General features: G+C 43.6%; 1 protein-coding gene and 1 pseudogene across 6 annotated transcripts in view; both read right to left on the bottom strand.

The window, feature by feature from the left end:
- Window positions 1–20,754, bottom strand: part of ASIC2 (acid sensing ion channel subunit 2) — a 485,065-nt gene that overhangs the window by 59,706 nt on the left and 404,605 nt on the right. For all 6 annotated transcript variants that reach the window (XR_009758339.1, XR_009758340.1, XM_061588636.1 and 3 more), the window contains exon 2: window positions 9,410–9,560. Coding sequence is in view for 4 of the 6 variants with exons in the window: in XM_061588636.1 (XP_061444620.1) it covers window positions 9,410–9,560 (151 nt within the window). In the remaining 2 variants the exon portion in view is untranslated. The remainder of the gene's footprint in view (window positions 1–9,409; window positions 9,561–20,754) is intronic.
- Window positions 18,250–20,312, bottom strand: LOC133366025 (probable ATP-dependent RNA helicase DDX5; annotated as a pseudogene).

Raw genomic sequence — 20,754 nt, 5'->3', positions numbered from 1 at the left:
AAACAGCAATGAAGACACATCCCAACTTTGGAAACCTCATCAGCTGCACTTCTGAGATTTCAGCAGGCATGGCCTGCCTACGTCTTAGCATATCTCTGCAACCACAAGACTAGAAACTTCCATGTCTTTGTAAGGAAGTGAAGTTTCTTGGGAAACTGAATTCTGCCCAATACTATATTCTATGTGCGGGGAGATTCATTAAACGTAGGGTATGGAATCTTTTTTAGCTGGACAGCTGCATTCCTTTATGGGCAACCTGCCAGGGGCCACATGCCAGAGGTGGGGGGGGGATGCAAAAGCAGGTGGAGCAACAAACTTGACTCTTATCTTTGTATAGCAGTCTATAATCCAGATCTGCAAAAGTCCGAGATTTCTACACACACACTTCTCTAGCCTCCACCCAGGCAAGCAAGACCATGATCACAGTTTGAGGACACAACACAGCTGGGCAAAAGTACCCAGCGAGGGCTGGTGAGGAGTGCAGCCTGGGTAAAAGGTGAGCAGTATAAGGGTCCTAAGGGTTGGATACAGAGGCCTGGAGGGTTGCATTTGGCCCCTGGGCCTGAGATTACTCACCCCAACACTACACCAGCAGCAGAATTCATGTGGTGAGTTCTTCTGAATGACATGGGCAAGGGCAGGGCATATTGATCCCTGTGGCAGAGGGATGTCTAGAGTAGCTCTTAGTATTCTTTACAAACAGCCTATTAAGCAGACCAGTATTACACAGCCATAAGTGGCTTTATCGTATATCCAGCATGGATTTTTTGCATTCTGCAATGTTAAATTGAAAATTCCCCCCATGCCATTCTGATGCTTCCAATAAGCTCTTTTCAAAACAAACCTTACAAACCTTTTAGTCCTGAACTAAGAAATGCTTGCTTAACAACCCTCTAAGTTTTCATGGTGATACACAAAACACTCAGACAGAATCGAGAGTTGAACGTGTAAAACAGGGGGGGGGGGAATCCAGGCCCCAGTTGGACTTGTTTCTGTCAGTGGTTTTATAATTTGTTGAAATTAATTAAAAATCAGACATATTCACAGAGTACTTGTAATTCTATTACTGACATTGCCCCACACTATGACCTTCATCTTCTGCAGTTTAAAAGTTAAAAAAAATCCTGGCTGATTACTAATTAATTTAAGAAATTTAACATTGGAGTCAATGATAAATAAGCATGGGAATGTTCAGTAAGAACCAATTGTCAATGTTCTAAAAGCCAGACTCACAGCTGTTTGGCTTGGCTAATCAGGGAGCTACACCCACACCAAACATTTATTCCACTTTAGACAGTCATGGTTTCCCCCAAAGAATCGTGGGAAATGTAGTTTGTGAAGGGTGCTGAGAGTTGCTAGGAGATGCCCTATTCGCCTCATAGAGCTCCAGTGGCCAGAGTGGTTTAACAGTCAGCCCCTCTTCTGGGGATTGCAGCTCTATGAGGGAAATAGGGTGTCTCCTAGCAACTCTTAGCACCCTTCACACACTGCACTTTCCAGGATTCTTTGGGGGAAGCCATGACTGTCTAAAGTGAAATAATGTCTGGTGTGGATGTAGCCAGGGACAACTTTGGTTTAAAATTTGGGTGGGAGACTACACGTGCCTACTGTAGAGTAAAAAGGTGGGGGAGATCCTGAAAAAAAATGATACTGTTCACAATGTTTTCCTTTTGGAAACAAAAGTTTTCCCTCTGTCTAATGCCCACCCACCCAATCTCCTTCCCTCCCCTTCTCTCCACCTTCCCCCTCCCTGCCCCTCCCCCAGGTCAGTTTCACCTTTCCTAAGTATGATTGTACAGGAGTAAATCCCACTGAACTTAAAAAGTATACAAATGAACAAACCTGACCTCCCCTCCTCCTCCTCCTCTCCCTTCCCTCTTGCCTCTTCCCTTCCCCCTCCTTCTCCCTTCCTGCCTCTTTCCCTCTTCCCTTCTGATCCCTTCCCCCTCTTCCCCCTCCCCCCTCCTCTTGCTCCCCCATGGTCAGTTTTACCTATCCTAAGCATGACTGCATGGGAATAAATCCCATTGAACCTAATAAGCATGCAAATAATCAGACCAGCCTTTCCCCTCCCCCTCCCCCCTCCTCCTCCCTTCTTCCTCCTCACCTGTCCACTCCCTTCCTCTTCTCCTCCTCCCCCTGTCAGTTTTACCTATCCTAAGCATGATTGCATGGGAATAAATCCCATTGAACTCAATAAGCATGTAAATAATCAGACCAGTCTTTCCCCTCCCCCCTCTCCGCTCCCCTCCTCCCCTTTCCTCCTCCTCCTCCCCTGCCCACTCCCTCCCTCCTTCTCCCCTGCCCACTCTCTCTCTCTCCCTCCCTCCCTCCCTCCCTCTTCTCCTCCTCCTCCCCCTCCCCCGGTCAGTTTCACCTATCCTAAGCATGATTGCAGAGGAGTAAATTCCATTGAACTTAATAAGCATGGAAGTGATCAATCCATTCTCAGCCAAACTTGCACAGGATCCCATTTCTTACCTCCCAGATTAAAAAGCAGAGAAATTCACTAATAGGCAAAAGAACCCTTGCAATTTAAGAATGTACCTATAGCCAATAGATATTTCTATCAAACTTTAAAAAGCAGGGAAATTGGGCAGCTATAGTGAATGCACCAGGGGAGCAGGAGACCTGAACTCCTCTCTGAGATATTGTACTGCCCTACAAATTTGTCAAAATGCAAACACAATTTGGGTTGGTCTTTCACAGTCCAATCCATTTCCTGTGTAGCTTGGAAGAATTGGGTAACATGTGCCTCTGAGCATATAGTGAGAGGTGGCAACACCTGCAATCAGCTCAAGTAACAGAAATAAGACGTGCTGTGCTGACCTTGTTTTAGCAGGGAGGAAGCAACAATATTAAGACAGTTGATGAAGTTCAGATAGTCACTTTCAATATGCAATTTTAGTGAAGTTTCCTATAGTAAATCATTTTCTTTTGCTTCTATTTCTGTGAATATGTGAAGTACAGCAACACTTTGCATAATTTACACTAAAAAAACTCCAAAAACAATTGTGGAATAATAGCACTGACTATTTTGTAGAATAGTTTCCAATGGACATGAGGAGTGTCTCAATTTGCACAAGATAAAACAGTGGGAAGTGAAGTATATTCTAGCAAATTTCTAGGTGTGCTTTATGTTTTTAATTGACCATGCCCACTCTTCCTTACATGGGGTAGTTTAAGCATAGCAAGCTAAACACATGCATGTTGGGCAGGCCAAGTTTGTCTTTTCCAACAGCTAGATTCATTGCTTTAAGTGGCAACATATTGTAATCAGTCTAATTTTACATCAAACTGCAGTTTCAGATTCAACTGTTAATGCACCCAAAATAGAAATAGAACATAACCTCCAGTTTGAAACACAAAAGGCTGTCTTCACCATCATATGCCACTGACCAATAAAAAGGCTTTGAAATTAATAAAAATAAATTTGACACAGATTTCTAGGATGAATAATGAGAGAAATATAATTTCCTTCGTTAGATTCTCTGTAGAAACAGAAGTAACATAGGAAAGAAGCAAAATAAGAATGCCAACAAACATATAAAATGTAATTCATCTTTGGAGATGTAGTCCTGATGCAGGTGTTGCCATCACTCACCATATGCTCAGAGGTACATGTTACCAAATTCTTCCAAGGTACACAGGAAATGGATTGAACTGTGAAAGACCAACCCAAATTGTGTTTGCATTTTGACAAATTTGTAGGGCAGTACAATATCTCAGAGAGGAGGTCAGGTCTCCTGCTCCCCTGGTGTATTCACTATAACTGCCCAATTTCCCTGTTTTTTAAAGTTTAATAAAAATAACTGTTGGCTATAGGTACATTCTTAAATTGCAAGGATTTTTTTGTCTATCAGTGAATTATTCTCTCCATTTTGTAGATAGGTGTAGAACAGGTGACTGAGGTTGAGAAAACAGCCCTATGGTTGCCCAGTAGTTAGTTAATGGCAGGGATAAGATTTTAAGTGGGATTCCACAAGGAGTTTGCTGAAAGCACCTATCAGTGAACCCTGATTGCGCAACAGGAACTAGGAGCTAGCTTTAAGCTTCCAATTGTTCATTTGGAGCCACACCCTTACATGTACTACACCTGACATCTGGAGGGCACTAGGCTGCACTCATGTCAGGCTTAATAAGATTTGTGGGCTGGAGGATTCCTATCCCTGAACTACAACTCTCATCAGCTCTAGCCAGCATAGTTAATGGTCAGAGATGATGGGAGTTGTTGCCTCAAACATCTGGAGGGCACTAGGCAGGGGAAGGCTGTTCTCTCCTTTGCTTTGGGGAGAGGTTAAATTTGCAGCCCCGAGCCCCACTTTCTATCTATGGTCAACAATAAAAATGTTCTTATCAGGGGTGGGGAGAAGGAGAAGGCCTCAGTTTTTAGATACCAGACGCTGCTTCAGTAGGTTTCATACCAAAATCCACTTTGGTATTTTAATGCTAACATTTGGACATCCCCAAGTCTTTTTTATCTTGTGCGCCAAGAGCTGAATTAAGTGTTGCTATGGTAACTGATATAGCTGATCCTCATTATTAAAGTGTGTGTGTGGATAGTAGCAAACAGGCTCGGTCTATATCAAAGCTTTGCTATGCTGTTCAAACACTGGGTGGGGCCGCTCTGAGACACAGACTTGCCACAGCCATGACACAAACATAATAATATAAAATTCTGGCACTTTTACCTGACAGGAATTTTTGATAAGCCAAATTTGGAGAATGCCCTCAGGAGCGTCACATGCCCAGGTCTGAGTGCTGGGAAAGTTCAGCTCCTCTACCTGAAGAGATGGAGGGTACCTGGAGCAGAGAGCAAAGGCAGTATAGCAGAAAGGAGGACCATCCTCAGTAACAAGTTCCTCAGACCGGGGGAGTGTAGCAGACCTTGAAGCTATAAAGCAGGCCCTGATGCAGGATTGGTTCGCTGGGGCTACCCGATACCTAGGACCAGGAGGATCAGCATCTCAGGTTGAACTGCCCGCAGCTGGCTCCTCCAACCAGCAGCTCCAGTTGGTGCATGAAAGGGGTGGCCAACATGGTGCCCTCCAGATGTTGCTGGATTACTTCTCCGATCATTGGCCATGCTGGCTAGGGCTGATGGGAATTGGAGTTCAACAATAACTGGAGGGAACCACACCGGCTAATCCTGGTGTAAGGAATACGAAATTTATTTATTTATCTATTTGATTTATATCCCGTCCTTCCTCCCAGCAGGAGCCCAGGACGGCAAACAAAAGCACTAGAAACACAGAATAAAAACAGACTTTAAAATACATTAAAACAAAACATCTTTAAAAACATTTTTAAAAGCTTTGAAGACATCTTAAAAAAGAAAAAAAGGTTAAAAACGTATTGTTTTTTAAATAAAGGTTTTAAAAAACATTAAAAAGCAATTCCAACACAGACGCAGACTGAGATAAGGTCTCAACTTAAAAGGCTTGTTGAAAGAGAAAGATCTTCAATAGGCGCCAAAAAGATAACAGAGATGGTGCCTGTCTAATATTTAAGGGTAGGGAATTCCACAGGGTAAGTGCCATCACACAAAAGGTCAGTTTCCTATGTTGTGCAGAATCGACCTCCTGATAAGATGGTATCTTCAGGAGGCCCTCACCTGCAGAGCGCAGTGATTGACTGGGTATATAAGAGATAAGACGGTCTTTCAAGTATCCTGGTCCCAAGCTGTATACACCGAAACTAGAACCTTGGACTTGGCCCGGTAGCAAATGGGCACCCAGTGCAGTTCTTTCAGCAGCAGCTGGGTGACATGTTGGCAATACCCTGCCCCAGTGAGCAGTCTCACCACCGCATTTTGCACCAGCTGCAGCTTCCGGACCAACCTCAAGGGCAGCCCCACATAGAGCACATTACAGTAATCCAGCCTGGAGGTTACCAATGCATGGGCAACAATGGTCAGGCTATCCCGGTCCAGAAATGGCTGCAGCTGTCTTACCAGCCGAAGCTGAGGTCACTTGGACCTCTAGCAACAAAGATGGATCCAGGAGCACCCCCAGACTACGGACCTGCTCTTGCAGAGGGAGTACGATCCCATCCAAAGCAGGCAACTGATCAATTATCTGAACTCGGGAACCACCAACCCACAGTGCTTCCATCTTGCTAGGATTCAGATTCAGTTTATTGGCCCTCATCCAGCCCACCACCAAGTCCAGGCAGTGGGCCAGGACTTGCACAGACTGTCCTGATTCAGATGTTACAGAGAAACAGAGCTGGGTATCATCAGTGTAATGCTGACACCTCACCCCAAATCTACTGATGACTGCTCCCAAGGGCTTCATATAGATGTTAAACAGCATGGGGGACAAGATGGTACCCTGCGGCACCCCACAGCACACTGCCGGGGGGCCGAAAGACAATCACCCAATGCTATTCTCTGAAAATGACCTTGGAAATAGGATAGGAAACACTGTAAAACAGGCCTCCCATATCCATCTCACCAAGTCGGCCCAGAAGGATGCCATGGTCAATGATATCAAAAGCAGCTGAGAGACCAAGTAAAAGTAACAGGGTCGCACTCCCCGTCCTTCTCCTGATAAAGGTCATCCATTAGGGTGACCAAGACCAATTCAGTCCCATAACCAAGCCTGAACCCAGACTAGAACTGGTCAAGATAATCTGCTTCATCCAAGAGTACTTGCAATTGCAGTGCCACAACCCTCTCAATCACCTTCCCTAAGAAGGGGGTATTTGCGACCGGTCGGTAATTGTCGCAGATCAATGGGTCCAGGGTGAGTTTTTTCAGGAGTGGTTGGATCACCACCTCTTTCAGGGTGGCTGGAACCACTCGCTCCCGCAATGATGTGTTGACCACACCCTGGATCCACTCAGTCAGACCCCCTCGGCAAGCTTTAATAAGCCAAGAAGGGCAAGGGTTGAGAGGACACATTGCTGGTCGAATCATCGCAAGCACCTTGTCTACATCGTCAGGCAGCATCAACTGAAACCGTTCCCAAGTTGCAGCAGATGTTGCACTGGACACCTCATTGGGGACTACAGTAGATGTGGATGGGGCATCAAGACTGCTATGGAGGCGAGCAACTTTACCCTCAAAGTGCCTTGCAAACGATTCACAGTGGGCCTCTGAAGGGTCTAAAACTCCATTGGTGCTCGATCTGCAGAGTTCCTGGTTTGAGCCCCACTGCCAAGTCTTGATATGGGCAATAGAATCTGCTCTTAAGAAACAGAGCTCAATCCACAAAGGCATTTAAGAGGTACAGTAGAACTGTAGTATTTTGTGGATCATCTCCAAACCACTTGCTGCAAATATCCAATGCCAAAAGCATATCTGGATGATGCCCAGCCCAAACTACTTTTGAAAACCCACAAGGGAGGAGACTCCACATTAGTGAACTTCTCATAACCTTAGGCCCAAACTAGATGAGATGCTGGAGACCCATGACAGGTTCTCCAGTCTTTTTAACATCTTATTTTAAAAGCAGCTGGCCACATGTATGTTTCCCTAACAAAGCAAAGAGCAGTTCCACTTCTTGCTTTTGTTATATTTTTATTTGTCTATTCTGCATCCTTTCCAAACTGTCCATGTCCCATTCTCAGCTGTGGTGCACAGAACATGCAACTACAGATGGAATCTTGATTCATTAGAATGTTGCCATCACTTCTTAAGTTTTGGTAGCCATGCTGTTACTGATCCAACTAAATGCCACTGACCTTCTGAATCACTTGCCCCATCCTAGCCAGCTATCTGGCACATGAAGATATTTTCACACAAGGCTTAAATTGCAACTGAGCTTTTCTTGTGCTATTATTAAAAAATATTACTGCCAGTCATGTGTGAGAGTTGAGCTAAACTGTGAATGAGCATAAAGGCCAAAGTAGGTTTTAAATGTCGACTCAAAATCCTACTGAGGGAAGCACTGATATAAGCCCAGTACGTGTGAAAAGCTTCTTGGACTTGTGCTCAGATGTCTAAACCCCATCCTGTGTGGTGTGTGAAGTAAGGAGAACTAGATTTAAATCCTCACTCAGCCGGAAAGCTCACTAGATGACTTTGGGCTATTTATTCTCTCTCAGGCTATAGGCTCACAGAGGTGTTTGTGAGGATAAAATGAATTAACTATATATTTGCTGCCGAGGTCCTTGGAAGTAGATGCAAAGGCAATAAATAATAACCACACCACCGTTAAGTTTGTCCTTGTTCACACGTTACAGCAGTACAGGGATAGCTAACGTGGTGCCCTCCACTGACCATCTAAGCAAGGGCTGATGGGAACTGTAGTCCAAAACATCTGTAGGGCATCACATTGGCTATCCTGGGTACATAGTAGATGCAAGACAGTTTACACCCTCCAAAGGCATGAAGCATATTAAGGAAACTTACATAACAAATTCATGGTGGATGTAGGTCTATCAATAGGTATTAGCCAGGATAGCTAAACAAAACTTCCAGAGGTAGTATACCTCTGAATACAAGGTGCTGGGAACAAACAACCCATAAAGGGAATGTCCTGGGATTACAGAGCTAAAAAAGAGAAGCACACACTGATCTCTGTCACCAGCCAAGGGACTACAGGCCACTGGGAAACTGCATCTCTTATCTCCCAGGAAGAACATCCTGTCAAGGGAGAGACCAACCTACTTGCTTGAGAGTTCCCAGAGGCACCTGGCCAGCCACTGTTGGGGACAGACTACCTGGTCTGATCCAGAAGGCCTTTATGTTCTTAATGCTTTTTCTATTAATGCAGGGTTGAGGGGAACCTTTTTCAGCCTGAAGGTCACATTCTCCCATGGCAGTGGTGAATGGGGCCAGAGGCAAAAGTGGGCAGAGCAATGGATATGACTCTTACGTTTGCACAGCAGGTTACAATCCAGCCACCCAGAAGTCAGACGGCTCCAAACACACCCATCCACCCACACTCACATACATCTCTCCATCCTCCAGCCAGACAAGCAAGAGGCACTGTCACAGTTCAAGGACACATTCCAGTCAGGCAAAAGCACTCAAGGAGGGTGTGGAGCACAACAGGTGAGGGGTGTGGCCTGGAATGTGTCTTGGGGTCCAGACAGAGAGGCCCGGAGGGCCACATTTGGTCTATGGCCTGAGGTTCCCCACCCCTGTGTGAGTGCAATCAAATAGGAAGTGCACTTTGGTTTTATGCTTTGCTGATTTAGCTTCCATGTATTATAGTCCTAAATTGTGTAGAAGCTATGAAGTATGGCTAAGGCCACCAGAGGGAGAGGCCTCCCAATTTCTTTTTCCTCCTGTGACAAGCCTTGTTAGACTGTAAGCTGAATGCAGGGAATGTCTTATTTCTGTTCTTTATAAACTGCTCTTGGAGTCTTTTTTCAGGGGAAGAATGGAGTTACATGCTATAAATAAATCAATGGATGAAGAACCTGGCAATCAGACAAACACAGTTAGTCTCCCTCTTACCTGTTTCTCCCCATATTGGCAAATATTCATCCTGCTGAATGTCCAGCATTATCTCTAGGCCATTGCCTGTCCCACCTTTGAATGTGGTCAACAGAGGATGCCCATCTTCTCCTGAGTTAAACATGTAGCACTTCCCATATTTTGTAAACACCTAGGGGAAAAAGAGAGAAAGGCATTCAGTGTTGGGTGGCCCACAGGCCTCAGGACCTGGTTCTGGAGAGAAGGGCCTCAGCAACTGGCTTCCAGGGAAGGCACCTGAACAAGGCTGGCTTTGGCCTTAACAAGATCACTCCATTTGTGTGTGTTTGTGTGTGGAGGGTTACACATGACTACATTTTATTGCACATCCCACTTGTGGATATTTTACATTCACAAACCTTTACTGCACAATACAGGCATATCTCTGTATTTTCATCACAGCTTATTTCTACCTTATCTCAAATGTACCACATCTTAAAACTTTCTAAAACCCACATCCTCCTGAGCCTTCCGCATGTTATTTTACTTTGTGGGACACTTGACTAAGGTGCATTAATTACTCGAGACTAGTTACCTTAGCACCAGTGATCTAAGAGATCACTTGTTTCTGGCAGATCCTTGTACGTCTCAGTTATTTCACAGGAAACTAAAGCAGAGTTGGTGATAACAAGTGTGGTGAACCAGTGTGATGTAGTGGTCAGAGAATCAGCTTGGGACCAAGGCAACCAGAGTTCAAATCCCCACTCAGCCACGAAGAGCATTAGGTGACCCTGGGCCAGTCATAGTCTCTCAGCCTAATCTACTTCACAGGGTTGTTGTGAAGATAAAATGGGGAGGAGGAAGAACCATGTTTATATGCCACCTTGAGCTCCTTGGAGGAAAGGGTGGGCATACAAATGTAATAAATAAAATAGAATAACCCCAAAAGGGATTGCTTGCTCCTTGCAAAAACTTGGGATTATTAGTTCTGAAGGCAAGACAAAAAAAAAAAAGGCAGCTGGTGGCTTAAGGGTTCAGAGGTGGCAATCAAACTTGGGTGAAAGGAAGTCTCTCACAGCACCCTAAAAGTCCTCTGGAAGCAGAGAAATCAATCAATGCAGCCACTATGAAGGGGTTACTGCTGCAAGGGAGGGAGGGAGGAGCTGATCTGATCTGCTGTAGAGCCACTCATTTCTTTGACCCACAGTCTTCTTCCTTCTCAAAAAGGACATGCCAGAAACTGGGAAGTAACTCAAGCTTGGATGTCACGATTCCACTTTGAACTGCTGTTTACCTCCCAATGGACAGAGCTTATGGGTCTGAACTCCAGAGGCATTCTCTGTACCTACACAAAACTCCAATATCTTTTTCAATCACTGCCTGGTTCGGGGCGGGGGGGGGGAGAGAAGGGAGAGATTTCACTGTACAAAGAGTTGTATCCTCCTCCTTAATGAGGTTGCTTGCAATTTCCCCAGCCACTGAGACAAAAGGCTATTTAACAGGCTCTGCTACCCCGATCCACACCCCAGCCAAGTCAAGGATAAGAGCCCCTTCACACACTTTATATAGCCATTGTGGCTGCTCCAGCTGCAATGGTGTTTCCTGCAGTAAATGCATAAAGCATGAAGCTTAGGCTTGTGTCTGAACACTCAGGGACATGTGCCAGGGAGACCCAGTTGCCCACAGCTCCTCCATGCGTGTCCACTCTGTGTTTAGCAACGCATGCGTGCCCTCCACACACAACTCACACAAGTTTCTCTTAGGGTTCTCTGTCAATCTGTTTCCCATTTGTCAGGGCCATGTGTGTTCTATGAGATTAAAAAAGCCCACCCTGAAAATCAAAATTCTGCACCAAAATCTTGAATTTGCTGGCCTGTACACAGTACGCAAATTAGGCACATCTACATTTTTTTTCTTGGCTTGCATACTTTATTCTATCTGGGTGGGGCAAGGAACTGTATGGGCACTGAAGCTTTATCCCAGGTGTGGGGAACCCTTGGCCCTCTAGATGTTGCTTAACTACAACTCTCATCAGCCCCAGCAAACATGGCCAATGGCCAGGGAAGATGGGAGTTGTAGTCCACCAACATCTGGAGGGCAAAAGGTTTCCAACAGCTGCTTGACCTCTTGGCCACTGGAATCTTATTTAGCCTTAATATGAATATTGTTTCTGAAATTACCCAGGAACTGACCACATACCTTCAAGCATATCTATACTGTCATATTGGATAATGGAACGGAGCAAGGAATTTCAGAAGAAAATCACCCTGTGCTTTATAGACTACAGCAAAGCCTTTGACTGTGTAGATCATGAAAAACTATGGAATGCTTTAAAAGAAGTGGGGGTGCCACAGCATCTGATCGTCCTGATGCACAACCTATACTCTGGACAAGAGGCTACTGCAAGGACAGAATATGGAGAAACCGATTGGTTCCCCATCGGAAAGGGTGTGAGACAGGGGTGTATTTTATCACCCTATTTGTTTAATCTGTATGCAGAACATATCATATGGAAAGCGGGATTGGACCAAGATGGAGGAGGTGTGAAAATTGGAGGGAGAAACATCAATAATTTAAGATATGCAGACGATACCATACTCTTAGCAGAAACCAGTAATGATTTGAAACGAATGGTGATGAAAGTTAAAGAGGAAAGCACAAAAGCAGGACTACAGCTGAATGTCAAAAAGACTAAAGTAATGACAACAGACGATTATGTAACTTTACAGTTGACAATGAAGACATTGAACTTGTCAAGGATTATCAATACCTCAGCACAGTCATTAACCAAAATGGAGACAATAGTCAAGAAATCAGAAGAAGGCTAGGACTGGGGAGGGTCGCTATGAGAGAACTAGAAAAGGTCCTCAAATGCCAAGATGTATCACTGAACACCAAAGTCAGGATCATTCAGACCATGGTATTCTCGATCTCTATGTATGGATGGGAAAGTTGGACAGTGAAAAAAGTGGATAAGAGAAAAATAAACTCATTTGAAATGTGGTGTTGGAGGAGAGCTTTGCGCATACCATGGACGGCAAAAAAGACAAATAATTGGGTGTTAGAACAAATTAAACCAGAACTGTCACTAGAAGCTAAAATGATGAAACTGAGGTTATCATACTTTGGACACATCATGAGAAGACATGATTCACTAGAAAAGACAGTAATGCTGGGAAAAACAGAAGGGAGCAGAAAAAGAGGAAGGCCAAAGAAGAGATGGATTGATTCCATAAAGGAAGCCATAGACCTGAACTTACAAGATCTGAACAGGGTGGTCATGACAGATGGTCTTGGAGGTCGCTGATTCATAGGGTTGCCATAAGTCGTAATCGATTTGAAGGCACATAACAACAACAGCCCTTGTAAATCTGTCACTAAATTTTTCCATGTATCGCAAAGGATTGTGAGCACAAATTCTGGGTCTCAGTCTAAATGTGGGCTGCTGCTGGTCAGGCCAGTTGAACCTAAATGTTGCAACACATAAACAAGAGAATATGCTAGAATGTACCCATCAGCTCTCCTTTCTCCTCCACCTGTTGGATGAATACTTTGGAGAGGATTTGGTAACAGTGGACAAGCAGTCTCAAACACTAAAACTTGAAGTCACCTAAAGAAGCTGGATATGCAGTTAAGTTCAGGAAATACCTTTTTCACAGAACGCACAAGGAATGTATGGAACATGCTGTAAGGCAGTCCTGCCCTGTGTCAGCCTGTGACTTTAAGATGACCCGGTCTTTCTGGGCTTCCATTCATATTATTTGACAAAATTTATATACTGCTTAGAGAACAAGACCTCTAAGTAGTTTACAGTAGACAGTCTAAAATATTCTTTAAAAATACCAATAAAAACATTAAAAACAAATTAAATGAACAAAGGTTTAAAATATAAAATAAAATCAGTCATTTAAAAGATGATTAGGTGTTTTTAAAATTACTGATTTTATTTTATATTTTAAAACTTTTTTCATGTACTAAAATCATGCATCAAAATTACTCCATCACATATAAGTGGAGAAGTCATGCCTCCCTTCAATACACTCAGTGCAGAATGGGTTCTACCTAGCAAGGAAGGGGGAAATTGCTCCAAGCAATTGCCCATCTCCCAACAAGTGTCAAGCACCTCTCCCTGATGGGCATGACTGTCTTGTGAGTGGCTGGTTCAGAACCGTCTGTCAGTCAAAACCCACCTGGATCAAGAACTTTGAAAAGATGTCTCTTGCCAACAGTCTTTGTCCCTCTGTCTGACCAGCAATGCTGCTATGTTACAGGCGAGGAGACCAAAAGCTTGTTCGGAAATAGCCGCAGTGGGATAGACTTAAAACTGATTTTTCCATGCATGATTCTGCATCTTACTTTTGTCCTTTCCTTTTCCTTCATACAAATTCCTAAAATGGGCTGTTAGGTTCCTGTGTGCATTCTTGCCAGATTCAAAGGGATATTTCCCCCTCGCATGCCTAGACTATTTGGTAGCATGCTACATGTGTGTCTATTCTAACTAGGCCTTGACAGAAAAAAGCAAGCTACTTTGGGCTTTGATGAGAGACAGGTAAGTAAGTGAAATGCTCTGTTTCCCCTCCTACATATTTGCCTTGAATCCTCAGGTTTCATTTCCACCCTGGGTAAGAGGGGAAGTTAAAGGAAGTATGGTGGCAGTCTACCCAATAGCCTCTTGCACAGCTGCCCTACTTAGAATGGCAGTTGTGGCAGGAAGGGACCCAAAGTTTCCCTTCAGTTACATGCATCATCATCATTAGAATTTATTACCCATCCTTCACCCAAAGGTCCCAGGACAGGTTACAACATTTTTTAAACACGTAATTAAAAACAGTTAAAAACAACCTAAGTTAAGACAAGAAGCAACAGTGGCCAACTAGCTTCACTTTAGAAAAGAAAAGAAAGAAGGACAGAAATTCTTAGAGGATATGCAGTAATAGCCAAAATTAATTTCCATGCATAGAGGCAGTGTCACTCTGTCAGGTACTGAGGCTAAACAAAAAGAAGGGAGGCTGATTATGACCTGTAAAGCTCTATACAACTTGGAACCAGGTTACCTGAAAGAATGTGCTCTCCCAGTACAAGCCTCCCTGGAAGTTTACATCTTAGGCCTTTCTTTCTATCCCACCAACTCCTGAAATATGTTTGGCAGGAACTTGAAACAGGCCTTCTCTGTGGCTACTCACAGACTCTGGAACTCCTTGCCAAGAGAAGACCACCCAGCCCCTTCTCTGATTATCAGAGCTAAAGCGTTTCAATTCAGACAGGGCTTCGGCCTCATCAGCTGACTTAGGGCTACTGCAAATGTCTAATTTGTTCAACTGCCTGCTGTTTTTATTGGATGTATTGATGCTTTACCTCCCTGTTTTTATGCTTCGGTGGTGATTTCATATTCTATTGATGTCAGCTGCCTTGAGTACAATTGGGCAGAAAGGCCGTATACAAATTTAACAAACGCTTTGATATACTGCTTGGGGAGAGTCCAAAGGGTTCGTTCTAGAAAGCTCGACCTTTGTCTGATCCAGTAAAGCATGTTCTTATGTGATGAGCAAATATATTAGGCCCACACACAGATCTGGACTTAAGGGAATCTTTTGTCATGGCCTTTGCTGAAAGGCAACAAATGGATTGAAGATGGTGATTATGGGCACCAGCACCACATGCCAAGGTGCCCAAGTAACTTGGCACTGCTCTGAGTATTACCACAACTCAAAACTGAGACCTTGAGAACAAAGACCACTCCTGGTTTGCCTATCATACATTTATTCTTCATTCTCTGCAATTAGCACTTTGGGGAAACAGCCGTGACAATAGCAATTTGTTTAATTTACAACCCCATGCATGTCTTAGCTGTTCAGAGCCTGACCACTAGCATTTCTTCAACTGCTGCCTGAATATTAGCTCCGTATTTCTTTTTAAATACACACTCAAGCAATGCTAAATTGTGCTGATGGTAGGAAGGTGATTTAGCACACCTCTAAAGGGCCTCTATAGCAATCACCAGTCAAAGAGAGTCTTCCACAGATTAATTGTTACAGCAAGCTGGTGCCTGTTTTCCAGACATCTTTACCAACTGGATCCTAATTCAGGTGTAAGGGGTGGAGGTCTCAAGTACCACTATTGTCTGACAACTTCCTCAGATCCATTGTTTCTTTTCCATTCCTCTCTCCCCTCAGTGGTGAGGCGACAGATTTCAAACATGCCCTGAAACCACACATCCTGACTCAAAAGCCCTTAATTCCCCCTTAATTCCAGATATTTGGATGGCAACTATGATTATGCAGAGAAGAGGGAAATGCACCCTGGATATGATCAGGACAACCATTCCTTTACATATCCCACAATAAGCCCTAACACTGAAAATAGGTTCTGGCACTCAAGTCTGCATGTAATTAAGCTCTCTTTCACACTCTGGTTACCCCCCCCCGCCCAAAATAATTTGCCCCTCTCTCTCAATTTAAAGTGTTATTTGTCCAGTTGCTGAATGCTCCTGCCACTCCTTGAGGGTTGGAGAGAAAGCTGCACTTGTGGTGTTGCTTACCCTTCTACCACATGAGGCTCAATTTGCAGAAACAACGGATGAAATTGCCACTTTTGACAGCAGGGGAACACTCCTTCACATACACAAGGGTGCCTCCAGATTGTCACTACATGCTAGGAGGGTTTCAAGCTCCTAACAGAACTTGTGGGTTGCATATTTAAGGTGGATTAAAGGGCTCTGTCGCTTGAGCACAACAAATCCACTTTAAAAACACATGGACTTTTTGCGATTTGGAAGTAAAGGGAAAATACATTAAAAAGTGTGGGAGGAATGAATTACTAACAGGAATTTGTGTAAACAGCTGGCAAGCAAATCAGGATGAATGCTCATTATTGTATAACCACCCTGTAAACAAATCAGAATGAATTCTAAATAAATATTGGATGTAATCTAACCTTAGGGCTGATGTTGTGCAAGCAAGTCAGGATGAACTATCAATAAACAAATTGAGGCCCCAACTTCCCACACAGAAAAAAAAATGAGGTAGACAAGTTTATTATAGACTTCTTGCTGATATGTTAATTTTACACGTCCAGAAGGTTTTATCCTCCCTTGGAATGCATTTGAACTACAATGTAAAGTGGTGGAGTCCAGGACCAATTTTAATCTCCTCATCCATCATTTGTATGAAATAGACCTGAATGGATGGCCACGCCCTGGCATTCTCAGATTGCCTAGTCCTGTCCTCCCAAAAACTGGTGCTCACCAGATGTTTTGGACTCCAACTCCCATCAGACCCTGCCAGCATGGCCATTTGCCAGGGATGATGGGAGTTCAGTGCAACAACACCTGGAGAGCACCAGGCATGTTGAGGAAGGCTGATTTATGCCCCCCTTTCTCCCTTCCCCACAAATGGCTAGACAGAGGTGAAACATGGCAACTTACCGGACAGACTGCTTGGTTACCCCAGGCATTCAATAGGCAGCTCACTGGGCACATTTCCTTCCATTTCAGATACCAGAAAACCTCTGTTGTTATGAGGCAAAGGAGTTGAGCATGGCTTATGCTGGGTTATGTTGTGATCAAGAAACATGGCAGAAAATGGCCCTTCTGGCAGTGGAAGTCTCTGTTATCCCTTGTGAAGGAGTGTATATTTTACAGCCACTTGTCTGCAGTGCTGGACTAATATGCTGTTGGGACTAGGAATGTTTCTAGCTCTCAGGCAATATTAATGGCAGTCCACACCCCTTTGCCTCAGGCACTGTCTGAGGCCTTGATAAGCCCTTATTTGAACAAAGCTTGTTTGTGAGAAGTCGGCAGCAACATCCTTCCGACAAAACTTGAAAAGCATTTAATGGAGCCAGATGCAACATCCCAGAGTTCCTTGACAAGTGCCCCCATAGGATGGTTCAGTCACAGCCACCAAAAATAAAACCTCTCCTTTGTAAACACATCCCTCTTCCACAACTTTATGAACTCTGCTCTCCTCATCTCTGACCTTATCGTTTCTGTCATTTTCTGGAGATTAAACCTGACATTTTGAATCCTTGATAATATTGGGCTTGGCAGACATCCTACCTTACTAGGTCAAAGATAAATACAAACCCAAGCACCCAGGCTGTGGAGAAACTGACAACTGTGCTTCTTAAAAAAGGGTGTCCATTGCGGGGCAGGGGGACTTTATTACTCCACATCAGCACTTACTAGCTTTTATTACAAGTTTATGACTGTCAAAGCCAGCCAGCATACAAGGGCACTGAAGAAGGAACAGGGCTGCTTTACACTCCTAAACAACTCTCTACTAGGAAATTAAACTGGATATACTGAACGGTTGCAAAACAGTTTGGGCATACATCCTAAACCACTTGTACCCAGAAGACTGTGCTAGCTTTGTTCTCTTTCACAAGACCAGTGTTAATATAGTGTACTGGCCGCTAGTCAAGATGCTAATTTTAATCTATAAAGTCATAAATTTTATGGCATGGAACAAGAGCTAAGACACATTTGGGACATGAACATTATCCTAACTGAGATTTGCTGGCAAAAAACTGAATATATTGCAGCAAGAATGCTATTGTGTGGTGCTGTCAAGCAAAGAGATAACCATCTCTAGGCTTATATAGAACTAGCATCTAAAGGTGTTTCTTCAATGACTTTTGATGGCTGGTGATTACTAGTTACTAAATTTATTCCACCTAGTTTGAGAATGAGAGTCTGTGAATGGGATCAAGAGAAGAAAACGCAAGAATAGTCAACACCAAATTCTCCAGCTTCTGCTGCCTCCTCACTTAAGAATGATTTAAGGACCAAGATATGTGTAAAGTGAATTCTTTATATATACATGTCCTTTATAAATTAAGAATCGGGGGAGATGAATAAAACTCAAAAGTGAATATTCAAATATCTTTATTGGAAGGCCACGCATTGCCTCCAGTTGCTGTATTTCAAATCACTGTACATTTACTTTGTGAAAACACAGTCTGCATTTTCTAGTACAAAAAACTAAAAATCGTTCAGGAATGTAGAGAATATTCAACTTAAATAGCGGAAAAGTGCACCATAATTACTGCTGCACTGCAGACATTTCTGCATGTTCCATAAGATTTTAAATAACTATCCTGTCTCAACACACAATATAAAGAGCAATTATGAAAAACAAGACACTTAAATATACTTCTAAGTTATTGGGTATAGTTTGCTGGCATTGGATAACCTATCATTGGCGTAGTGCCACTTGCAGGATATGCATACTGCTGCTGGTTCACTGCACCGTGTATGTTTGCCATGTTATTTCCATACTGCTGATCGTAGCCATTCTGATAAGCTGGAGTGCCAGCCCTAAATCCACCCTGCATGCCAGCTCCTCCAAAGTTGTTTCCAAAGGCAGTTCCATTACCAAAACCTTGAGCACCATAGCCACCATTCTGAGCTTTTGCACCGAAGTCTCTCTTGCCCACTGCACCATAGGTTCTTTCAAAGTTTTCCCTCTCTCTAAAACCAAATCCACCTCTTTTGCCTGCAGAATATCTGTCACGTTGGTCACCTCTGGAACAACCTGAACCTCTGTCTTCAACCAACTGGAGCAATTTTGGGTTGATTGCCTAATTAGCTTCACGAAGTACAGAGATGAGGTCACTTTATATTGTTAGGTGTAAAGAATGTATATGCTGTGCCTGTTTTGGTACTGCGGGCAGTTCATCCAATTTGGTGGATATAGTCCTCAGAGGAGTTAGGGTAGTCATAATTGATGACAAATTTCACATCTACCACATCTAGACCCCTGGAGGCAACATCTGTAGCAATCAGGATAGGAGCCTTCCCATGTTTGAATTCATTTAGAACCCAGTCTCGCTCCTGTTGGCTTTTGTCACCATGGATACCCATTGCTGGCCACCCATCTCTCCTCATTTTTCTAGTAAGATCATCGCATCTTCTTTTGGTCTCCACAAACACAATAGTTTTGTTTTCTTTCTCGCTTATAATTTCTTCCATCAACCGAATAAGCTTATCATCCTTCTCTACATCATGACATACATCCACTATCTGCAGAATGTTGTGGTTTGCACTTAGCTCCAGTGCACCAATATTGATGTGTACATATTCTTTTAAGAAGTCTTCTGCAAGCTGCCTAACTTCTTTAGGCCATGTTGCACTCCACATAAGGGTCTGCCTGTCAGGTCTAATCTGTTCTACAATTTTTCGGATCTGAGGTTCAAATCCCATATCAAGCATTCTGTCAGCTTCATCAAGAACAAGGTAAGTACATCGTCCAAGATTGGTTTTTCCAGCTTCCAAAAAGTCTATGAGTCTACCAGATGTTGCAATGCAAATTTCCACACCTCTTTCCAGGTCACGTATTTGTGGTCCTTTAGGAGCTCCTCCATAAACGCAAGTAGATTTCAAACGGTAGGCTCTGCCATATTCTGCAGCCACTTGCTGCACTTGTTGAGCCAGCTCTCGAGTAGGTGCCAGCACCAAACAAATAGGCCCATCTCCTCCTTCAAGGAATGGCTAGTGGTTTATATGTACTATAGCAGGCAACAAATAAGACAGTGTTTTCCCTGATCCAGTTTGTGCAACGCCAACCATATCCAGTCCACTCAAAGCAACAGGCCAACCTTGTGCCTGAATAGCAGTTGGTTCAGTAAAGTTCTGTCTCTGGATTACTTCCATAACGTTTGCAGGAAAGTTAGCTTCATAGAAATTCATAACTGGTTTTGGACAATTGTGACCTTTAACTGTGATCTCTTTGCTTGCTCTGTATTGTTCAATCTCTTGCATAGGACGCCTGGCAACATCAGGATGTTCTTGGTAGAAGTTCTTCTCAAATTTGGGAAGCTCATCTAGATTCCATTTTTTCTTTGTAAGTTTTTCTTCAGGATTTCCAAACTTCTTCCCACCTAAAGATCCCCCTCAACTTCCTCCAAAACGAGGGCCACCAAACCCAGGCATGCTGACGACGACGATCAAGACGGCCTTAACAGCGGAGATGGAGACGAGCAAAACTCAGTACGAAGCTGATGACGAGGGCGACTGAAAAGTGAATATTGGGGAGGCTAACTATATCTTTGGGAGACAAAGAGTGAAAGGTATGTTTAATGGGTTCTTTTTGTTTGTTTGATTGCCTTCCTTTGTTTCCAAAAGCCATTCATGCTTATTAGTCCATCAGATTATGAGCCCTTTGAGGAAAGTAAGGTCATATCTTTGATAATGTTATAGCAACTTGCCTTGAGCCAGCAGAGGAGAAGGTAGGCTTAAAATGTAATAAGCATACAGGGAGAGGTTTAACAACTGCTCAGATTTTCAAACAGAGGATTGGCCTACCTCATATTTTAGGAATAAGAAGGTGCTCAGGAATAGGAAGATGCTCAGAAAGACCACCAATCTGTTATTTCCAGGCAAGAGCGAT

The sequence above is a fragment of the Rhineura floridana genome, chromosome 11 (genome assembly GCF_030035675.1).
Source record: "Rhineura floridana isolate rRhiFlo1 chromosome 11, rRhiFlo1.hap2, whole genome shotgun sequence".
In the NCBI taxonomy this organism is placed as follows: Eukaryota; Metazoa; Chordata; class Lepidosauria; order Squamata; family Rhineuridae; genus Rhineura; species Rhineura floridana.
The sequence above is the reverse complement of the archived record's forward strand: the minus strand, read 5'-3'. Positions and strand labels throughout refer to the sequence as shown.